This window comes from Pyrus communis, chromosome 3 (assembly GCF_963583255.1).
Source record: "Pyrus communis chromosome 3, drPyrComm1.1, whole genome shotgun sequence".
Taxonomy (NCBI): domain Eukaryota; kingdom Viridiplantae; phylum Streptophyta; class Magnoliopsida; order Rosales; family Rosaceae; genus Pyrus; species Pyrus communis.
The window spans coordinates 5,504,047-5,514,558 of NC_084805.1; the positions used below are offsets into that span (position 1 = coordinate 5,504,047).

The window sequence follows — 10,512 nt, forward strand, 5'->3', positions numbered from 1 at the left end:
ATTAAAAGAAGTTGCATTTGAAAACTTTGTGGAAGTCGAACCTACTAAACTTTCCACTTACAAATATTGAAGAATATCACTAAACCACCACCGTAGTTTTTTTTGGGAAAATTGTTGGTTTGGATACCTTGGCACGGGCCCTTTTCCAAAGCTAGGGCTTTATGAAAGGGCCGGTAAATAAAGCATTCTTTGATGGTATAGGCCCAAAAGCTTCTCATCCATTCATCCTCACAAAAGCGATAACAGAAGAAAACTCTTGATCTACAAACTTGAACACCCATTACTACTGGTCCCTCCTCTCTCTCACCCGCCACAGCCCGTACCTACGAGCTTCCCTCCAATGGCTTCCTCATCATTACACACGCCCGCGCCTCTGTCCGTACAAGTTCGCCGGTGCTTCTCTTCACATTCTCACTCCCACCAGGTTCCTTCCTGATACAATTCTTCTTTAATGTCCGTATATAGAAGCTAATGAAGCTCTGAGAAAATGTAGTACAAAGAAAACATGAAAACTGACCTCTGAATGTTTTTGGTAATTTTTGTTGTTTTTGGTAATTTCTCTGTCAATATTTGATGACAGTTTGTGGGTTTTCTTTTTCTGTACTATTCTGAGTAGGTGCTTTCCTGCATTGGTTTAACAACGTCATTTCTCAAGAAATGGGATGTTGCGGGGATGTTGTGGAGGCCAAAGCCGTTCGGCTCGAACAATCATATGGATTGGAAGAAAAGGTAATTACTTTTTCTCCTGGCTTTCAGTAATGATTTTCCTTTTCCTTTGGTTTTCCATCATTCCATTTCCATTAGAACTTGCCATTACAAAATAGTCTTTGCAAAGGATGTTCAATAATTTATAGTACTTATGCGAAGATGTTCTATTTTCTCAATGTGGGACATTTGTGAGATGATAATTGATTTTATAATGTGGGACATTTGTAAGATGTTGATAATTGATAACCTCCACACTTTGATATCTGATGTCCTCATCGTCCCCGCTTTAGAGATACTGGTTTAATAACCTGATATTAGCCCCATCCTATCTTTGTGGTAGCTTTGGCATACCTTCACAAGTAGCAAAAATGGGGAAAAAAAAACTGCCCTATCCAAAACCAAATATAATGGTCCTATGATACAACGCCTGCAAGGAAAGGTAACTAAAGAGCTCATACTCTCTTTCTGTCTCTCACTTCAGAAATATGACATTGAAGTAATATCTTTTAGGGGATCACTAGGTGGGTATGACAGTGTTCAGGAATGAAAGGAAGGAGCTTACATACATCCCCATTTTCGTACTCTTTCTACTCTTGGTCTACTATTATTATTATATTAAGATAGAAAAAAAACCCAAGAGTTGTCATTTAGTTAGTTAAAATAATGATTCTTGCCTGTTGTTTTCTATTTTATTTTATTTTCTTTATCATTGTTTTTCAGTTGGGAAAAGTTGATTAGTATGGTCAGTTAAAGCTGTTAATAAATAATTGTTCGCCTTTTTATAAAGAAAGACAAAGAAAATCAAGAATGGTCATTTATTCATGTTAAGTATCAGAAAAGAAAAAGAGAATCAGGAATGCTCATCTAGCTAGAGGGACTCTGGAGGACTACTTTTACAAGTGTGTTCTATTTTCGGTTTTATGGATTTTTCTCTTCAAATGTTATGTTGTGTGTTATTGGTTTATTGTTGGAAAGTTCATTTCCATGGTCTATATGCCTCTATATTCTAACATGTTTTGTTCCATTTTATGGTTCCACTGTCCATGAATCTGGCTGATGGAGTTGACAATACTCAATAGTAAACTTGTGTGTTTCGATCTAATAAAACAGGAGAACTTTGATCTGTGCAGCAAATCAAGATGCCGAAGAAGCATTCAAAAAGACTGTAGAAGTGGATAGGCTGATAGACAAACTGAGGGATTCAAATCCAATTGAAGTATGTAGATGTCTGATTGACATTACTTCCACCAATTATTTCCTTTTTAGAAACGAATTAAACTGATTTGGATTTGTTTACTTGACGTTGTCTTGTCTCTGGTAATGAGACTTTTAAACTAGTTATAGAAGTTATTCTATCATCATCTTAAGTAATACTAGTAGTAAAGAGTATTACTTTATCTGAAAATTTGAAGAGACATGGGATGAGACCAAGTTAATATTATAATTTTAAACGCACCAATGGCAGTAGTAAGAACAGGTCTTTGTTTCAATTGGTTTCAAATTTTTAAGATTCGTCAGATAAGACTGTAAAGGCAATTCTTTCAATAGGCTTTTTCTGGTAGTGCCTGTGAAGGCCTAGGGTATGTAATTAATGAATTGTTTGTATATGATTATGATACGAAAAAAGTAAGCCCTGTGAATGCTAAAATATTTGAATTTCTTTGCAATAGAGTTTCTAGTTTTCATTTGATGTATGATAATATAAAGTTTCAATAATATGGAGCATGTGGGGAAAAGGGGGTTTTGGGATATGCGTTGTTTGATTATGGATTTCTTTACTTGAGACTTCAACGCAGCTTTCATTGACTTCCACCCGTAAACTTATCACTGAAATTTTTATTGCTTGTTATGATTTGTGAACAGCTTCAGAAGCTTGTTGTTCAAAATGTATTGGCTTTTAACGAGGGTTTTTGGATACGGCTTGCGGCAAGAACTGATACCTGTAAATCGGAGGATGATAAAGCACGGTTTTGAACTTGGTTAATTCTATTTTTTTTTAATGATATTTTTGTTTTTTGTCTGCTTCCTTTTCTAGTTTGTGAAAGAAGGCTTAATCTTTTCCGTTCTTTCAGAAAGACTACGAGGAGTTGGCAATATCTATTATGAGCATAGTGGATCGCCTTGTCCATAAGACTAATGTAACTTTCTCTCTCTCTCTCTCTCTCTCTCTACACCTCATAATTCAAGGGGGATTGTTCTTGTTTTGGGTTCATGTTAAATTGTATTCCCAAGTGTTTCAAGTACAATACAAGTTTATATCCTAGTTTTCCTTTCCTTGTAGGAAAAGATAGATTCAGCTACTGATGTCCTCAAAGGAGTTCTGAAACCTGTAGTGGATGTTGTAGAAGAAATTCAATGGCCTCCTAGAGATCCTGAGGCTCTTAAGTTAATGGAGAAAGTGCGTCTTTCTTTCTTCTGTTTTGTTTTAATTTATTGCAGTGTTTTTCTTTTGGGTTGGTACTCACTGTTGAATATATGCAATTTGGTTGGCAGAATTTGAATTTGTTTTATTTTTTCATCATTTTATGTACCTTTGGAGTAAGTTTTTTTATCAACTTATTTTAGCTTTATTTTTACTTGCTTCTCTTGCATTACTGCTTTGGTTTGATAATGATTGTATAGATGTTTACACTTTTGCCATATGTAGAAGATGTTTTTGAGAACTAAACAAGCCTTCCTGCCTGTTTAAATTTGTTCCCTGCATTTTCTGAAATTGCTATTGTTAGGTCATTGATTTAGTTTCAAATCATGTTTCATCAATTCTATTGTGAATATAAAAAAGGCACATGGGGTTGCATCTTCATTTAAAAATCTTTGGCATCTCCATTTCACCTGGAATCAATTAGTTTCATTTTGTGCTGCAACTCTAACATGGTACTGGAGTGGGCAATTCATCCATGTCAAAATTTATTGGATTAATAAAATTGTTCTATGTCTTTGGCTCTCTCTAGTCACACATGAGGGGGCGTGTTGAAAATCGATACCACCCCCACCCCGCTTTAGGTATTTAAACATCAATATGCAAAGTTGTGGATCTCTCCTCCGTTACCAAATTGGTTGGGATTCAATGCTCCATCAAAAACAAATTGTAATCTGAAGTTGTTTTTTTTTTCTTCTTCATTATATTGTTTGTTCAATTTGTTCAATCTTTTTCCTTTTTGATTATCAGGAAATATTCCAAAGGGAGCAAGAAGGGCAACTAGATGAAGGCTTTCTTGCAGAAGTTAATGCGCAACTACGACAAGTGAGTATGTTTTAATACTTAAATTGCTACTGCCTGAATATACTCTTCTTCAAACCATAGGATCTTTCATCCTTGTAGTAGTAATGTGCTAGTATGTTCTCACCTTGCCCTCGAATTGTAGTTTCTTGACAATTTGAATTGTGGGTTTTTGCTTTGCATTTTTATATTGCATAAGAAGTTATCTTCAGTATTTTCATTCACATATTCTTCTTCTTCATCCATTTTAACTTAAAGTGATGCTACTAGAATATACTCAGCTCCACAGTGTTGTCCTTGATATCTTGTTTTCATGAACAATTTCTTCCATTTGATGCTTGAGACATGCTAATTTATAAAGTTCCATACAAAACTTCAGAATTCAAATTCAAACCTATTTTGGAATTCTGCTTGGATGCTATGATTTGTTTTTTTCTTGGTCATGAAGATTTTCATGTATGATTCAATTTGTGATGTATTTTGTTAGTTATTTTCAGGCGAAAGGAGATGGGGATAAGCCAGGGTTTGAGGCTATGTTACAAAAGGTTTTGCAGCTCTATGCTTCTACTGTTCTATCCAAACGTAGCTATGCAAAGAAAGGTAATTACAATGGCCACATCGCCTTTGCACATGATATCATTTGCTGGATGCATAAAACCAAATAATGTGTCATCTCATAAACATGCATTTTCAGTCGTATAATTTATGTGTGTCTCTATTTCCAATCCTATGCACGTTGTCCAAACAAAAAGAAAAGGAGGAGGGGGAAAGAGGGAGGGCTTAGAGCCGCCCCCAGGGGGGACACTTTTGCAAAGGTAGCAAACCAAATTTTGCTATACATGATAGAACTAGAGCAAACAATATTTATATTTTTAATACATTGCATTGTGCTTGTTTTATCTTAGAGTTCGGATTTCTGAATAACAGTACTATTTGCAGGGGATGAAATTCTGAAGCCCGAGAAGCTTCTTGAAATCATAATCAAAGGTGTCTGCCATCATTTATAAAAGAAAAATTGTCATTATATATATGGTTGTTGAAAGCTTACTTGTTCTTAAGAAAGAGATTGTTCTCCTAACCTTCAGTGTTTACTACTTACTAGTATGTTTTCTGCAGTAGTAGTTACTTTATCTTTAAGAATTTGTTGCATTATAAATTGATGATGTTTCCTTGGCCTTGGCGAATCTGTGTCTCTAGCTGTTGTCGTCTAAAGGAATATATTTAGGGTTTTGCAACATATTTGTGACTCTAGTATGTTGAATATCCTGAATGTGGGATCATAATGTTGAAAGAAGTGATTGAGAATCCCGTGTAATAGAGACATATAGGGCTTCAGTATAGGATTCAAGGCCATTGAGGGCACCCAACGTTTGTTTTATCCTAATCATCTTACAAGGGTAATTGGAAGAATTAGCTGTTAGAATTTTTAGTATTTGTGCTGGAATTTTGTCGTCAATTATTTATACAATCGGTTGTCAGCTTAACTTATATATGCCTCAGAGCTGTGAACATTACTTTCTCTGTGCATTTTGATCATTTAAACTAAGCATGGGGAGGTTGGTTGACCTTTCTGTTAAATTTATAAACAGTTAACTCAGAAACCTACTTATTTCGATCTCATGTCTGGTAGATCTGTCTCATTCATGGACATTTCATTTGTTGCAGCTCCTGAGGAAGAATGGAACAGGCTGCTGATCAATGGATTGACAATTGGCAAAGGGGAAGTTTCTCCGCAGGAACTCTATGCTGTCATTAAGAAAAGGGTTGAGCGGACTCTGATCCGAACAGTGAGAAACAACCTTGGTCATTGGATAACCTGTCAACGTTTCAATTTCTATTTTCCAGATGTTGATTGTTTTCCTTTTTGGTTCTTTTCTCTTCTTCAGGAGGGTGGTTCATACCAGCAGCGTATTCTTACGGAGTATTTGAACGGAATCCAATCCAGAGCAGAGCAAATTGTCCAAGTACTTCAGGGCAATCTGTAGTAGTACATGTTCATGATTTGAAAGTATGAACTTGAAGTTTGGGCATCACAAGGGATTACTGGTATGCTACATCCCCAAAGTTAAGATGAACAATTAAGTTAGATGTGAATACCTTCTCAGGTAATGATCTAATGCTTACATAATGGTCACAATACTTGTTCTACTAAGTATCTTTCTATGTTAAAGAAATTTTATCCAATTTAGCACTTTTTCTGTCTGGCAAGAATCCAATGGATACAATTATGAATGCTTTTATCATGAAATTTAACAGAATCAGACGGTAGATTTGGTGCAATATATAATATCAACATATGTCCAGTTTAAAAATCTTTTTCCTTTAAAACATGAGAAGCTATGTTGTTCAAGTAGTAGATAAATTCTAAGATTGTTTTATTTGCCCACAAGCAGCACATTGATCTTAGTCATACCTTCAAATCTTTATAGGTAGTGTTATTTGAAATTATATAACTTGTGCATTAAGTTTCACATTTGTAATGAATCCTACCACATTTACACTTTTGTATATCACTTATATTGTACACATATTGTGATTAATGAAATCGAAGTAACAAACATTTACGAAGGGGGAATACAATCAGCCACGTTTGACTGAGAGGTTGATAAGGGGTGTTGGGTGTGGTAGATGGGATAGGGAGAGAAATATCACCTCATCGAGAGGTGATGGCCCCGATGGACCGGCAACTGAATAGGACCCACTAGCCCCAGCTCCTTGCTCCTTGCTCCTTGCTCCAGCTCATGCGGGCGATTGGGTTGAGGTGGGGCCTGAGTGAGAGGCCCGACTTGAATCGGTGGCCTGAGAGCCTGAGGGTCATGTGATGTCAGGCTGACATCAGCCATGATTTAAAAAAATTTGCATCAGGTGAGTGCATAACACGCTTGCGTGGGGGCGCATCCCCAACAACTTTTCAAGCTATGGGGCCCGCGATGCAGACGGCTGAAAAGTTACTGTTGGTGGCCATGTGGCACGTTCTCGTCCGTTGAATTTCAATGGTTACTTTTTTTGGACCGTTGGATTTCCAACGGCCAAATTTTTTTTGAAACCTTCCGCAATATCAGCCGTTGGATTTGAGATTAACGATCCACGTTCTTCGCTTTTAAAAATTAAAAAAAAAATAGAATTCACATTAAAAAAATTCATATATGTTACCATTGTGCCATGTGGCACAATCTGGAGGCTTGGCTTTCAATTTTTTTTAATCCAACGGCAGAAATGAATTAAGTTAATAATAAATTAATAAAAAAATAATAACAAATCAGAAAAAAAAATTAAAAATTAAAAAAAAAATTGATTTTACTTTTCTATAAATACCTTCTCATTATCTTCTACCTTACACCACAATTTCATATTTTCTCAAATACTTTCAACCACATTCCAATCTTTCTCTCAAAGTTTCAATCCAATTGGTTTCCAACAAAATGACTAATGATGCAAGTACGAATTGGACGCTTATTTGAAGATGTTACGTTGTGTTCTTGCTGGGTTGAAGCTACTCATGATTTGATTACGGGTAATGAGATGCAGTTGCGAGAAGTGTGGAGGCTTATTCATACCCTTTTTCTTGAGAAAATTGATGGGAAAAGAACGAAAGAATCAATGTCCAGTCATTGGAGAATACTCAGCCAATCGTTTAGTATTTGGAGAGACGCCTTGGCACAAGCTAGTAGTAATCTTCGAAGTGGGGAAAATTTAGTGGATCAGGTAACAATATATTATTTGTTTGTTTGTACTATACCCATATTTACATTAGCTACTTTGATTATAATTATTTCTTCTCCAGCATTTTGTAGACACTTGAAGCACAAGCTTGGTATAATGCCAAAACCAAAAACAAAAACAAATCATTCACCTGGTGGGAATGTTGGAATATTGTCAAAGATTGTCCTAAATTTAGAGTTGTGCATGTCGGTCCAGAAGTTGTCATGAACAGCACCCCTCTACACTCTACGCATGATCGTGCCTCACATGTTCATGAAATCGACACAGAAGAAGTGCCGGAAACGCCCCTTAAACAAGGGTCGGGGTCGACCTGTTATCCAATTAGGCCTCAAGGTAAGAAGACTTCAAAGAGAAAAGGGGAGTGCTTTTAAGAATGATTATGCAAAATATATGGAAGAACTTGCTTGCCAAAGTGAATTTACTTTGGCATAGGAAATGGCTAAATTTAAGCCTGATAAGGATAGAGAGGAGGCAAAAACTGCAGCTATTGAGAGATTATTTCAAGCTAATGAGAGAGAAAGAGAGCTACTTAGGCAAGAAAGGGAAGAGCTTAAAGAAGAAAGAAGGGCTCAACAAAATCGTGACTTTATGAATGAGCCTGTAGAGGTGATGTCTCCAAATTCTAAATATTTTTGGAATTCGAAAAAAGCGGACGTGGTGCGAAGGAGGCGTGCAAGAGAAGCGAGAGCAAGATGAGATGGTCCTAGTGCCACAAGAGGAGATGATCCTAGCACCACAAATTGGTTAGGTGATGATTTTCCATTCACGAGGGACTAGGGAATTTGTGTTTAATAGGAGCCCATAATTTTCCAATCACTTTGGGTTGAAATTTCTTATTTTTTGAATAGAGTATTTTATGTTGTTTCCAATTTATTGAATTTAGTACTTTATTTAAACTAAGAGTATATTTATTTGATTTGGTAATTTATTTAAACTAAGAGAATCTTTATTCAAAGGATACCAAATAAAATTATATAAACATACCAAATAAAATTACAAACACACCAAATAAATAAAAACTCACTAAATGAACTTCAAAAACAGACCAAATAAAATTAAATAAATACACCAAATAAAAACAAACACACTAAATGAACTTAAGTTTCTTGAGCTTGTTTCAATTCCCACTGGTGCTCTATCAAGTCAATTTGCCGGGCATTGTGCATATATGGGTCCTAAAGTGAAGTATATCGTTGAATGAGCCTTTCATTGTAACGTCCATCCCTTTGTAATGGCTCGTGTTGCACAGGTTCTTCGATGGCGTCATGAGCACAATATATTTGTGTTATGGAATTGTTCATCGTGTTTAGCTCATATTCATCAACGACATTATAATCGTACTCATCTTTCACAATCATGTTGTGAAGAATGATGCATGTCATCATGATGGATCGAAGCGACTCTAAATCAAACATTCTGGCAACACCTTTAACAATGGCCCAACGAGCTTGGAGGATACCAAAACAACACTCCACATCCTTCCTACACCCCTATTGACAGCTTGCAAAGTGTTTTTCCTTTGCACTTTGCGGACGTGGCACTGTTTTGACAAACGATGACCACCTTGGGTAAATGTCGTCTGCTAGGTAGTATGGCCCATGGTACTTATGTCCGTTGACCCAGTACGTGACTCTTGGTCTTTTTCCTTGCAGGACATTGTTGAACACTAGGGATTGGGTAAGGACATTGAGGTCATTTTGTGCTCCCGGAACACGAAAAAAGGCATGCCAAATCCATGTATCAAATGATATCACCACCTCCAAAATGATACTTTTTGCTCATTTTCTGTCCCCATAAGTTTCTTGCCATGCACTTGGACAATTTTTCCAGGTCCAGTGCATACAGTCGATACTTCTAATCATCCTAGGAAAACCTCACATCTCGCCCTTCTTCAGAAACCTTTGCAAGTCTATCTTAGTAGGTCTCCGAAAGTACTTTGTGGTGTAGATAGACTCGATTGCGGAGCAAAACCTCATCAGGGACTCAAGAATGGTTGATTTCTCCATCCTCGTTATCTCATCCACTTGGTCTGCAGATGCTCCATATGCAAACATCCGCAAGGCATCACTAATTTTTTGCTTAGAAATGAGACCCATAACACCAAAAGCATCATTCTTTTGCACAAAGTAAGAATCATGATTGCAAACAGCAATCATGATTTTGTTGATCAAATGTTGTTCCATTCTAAAACGACGTCTAAAGTACGTATCAGGGAATGCACTGTTACAGACAAAATAATCATCCAAGAGATCCGTACCTCGTCGTTGCTTACTTCTATCAATGTTTGTGGAACGGCTGAGCCTGGAGATTTGAACCACATCTTGGATGACTCGACAATGTGAGGCTCTTTGGCTTTTTGTTTTGTTATCTCTCCTTCTACGCTCCTCATCCTATTCCTTATCCATCTCATATTCGCACACCTGGAGATTGAACATTTCTTCCCCTTGCTTAAACAATTATTTCTCTTACTCATTGATTTCCCACAACATCCTTGAATGAGACATTGTAAGAAGGAAGTAGAAACTATGAATAATGATAGAGATTTTGATTTTGGTGTGTGATTTCTTAGGATGGATGGTGGGTTATATGGAGGAAAAAAAAAAGGATTAAATTGTAGATAATGCCACGTGGCATACCGTCATTCATTAAAAATCTAATCGAAATTTATCATCAAAGATTATAAACAGATTGTGACACGTGGCGTGACGTGATTAGTTAAAAATCATATCGGAAATCTATCCTCAACAATTCTGAAAAGGTAACGACAAGTGGCACGACGGCATTGGATAAAATCTTATCGAAATCTATCATCAAAAATTGTCTTTTCGGATAATGACAGGTGGAGCAACGAGAACGATTAA

General features: G+C 36.5%; 1 protein-coding gene across 1 annotated transcript; it reads left to right on the forward strand.

Annotated features, from left to right (window-relative positions):
- The first annotated feature begins 294 nt into the window (after positions 1–294).
- On the forward strand, positions 295–6,162 carry LOC137729972 (uncharacterized). Its single transcript, XM_068469023.1, has 11 exons — positions 295–424; positions 617–729; positions 1,819–1,924; positions 2,572–2,670; positions 2,781–2,846; positions 2,990–3,106; positions 3,878–3,952; positions 4,426–4,528; positions 4,868–4,915; positions 5,594–5,715; positions 5,815–6,162. The coding sequence occupies exons 1-11, from the start codon at positions 341–343 to the stop codon at positions 5,911–5,913; spliced, it is 1,032 nt and encodes a 343-aa protein (XP_068325124.1). The 5' UTR covers positions 295–340; the 3' UTR covers positions 5,914–6,162.
- The last annotated feature ends 4,350 nt before the right edge of the window (positions 6,163–10,512 follow it).

Bases quoted from the DNA above. Each gene is read 5' to 3' on its own strand.
- LOC137729972 (XM_068469023.1), top strand. From the start codon at position 341: ATGGCTTCCTCATCATTACACACGCCCGCGCCTCTGTCCGTACAAGTT. The intron at 3,107-3,877 runs GTGCGTCTTTCT...TTTGATTATCAG, and splicing joins CTCTTAAGTTAATGGAGAAA to GAAATATTCCAAAGGGAGCA. The intron at 3,953-4,425 runs GTGAGTATGTTT...AGTTATTTTCAG, and splicing joins TTAATGCGCAACTACGACAA to GCGAAAGGAGATGGGGATAA.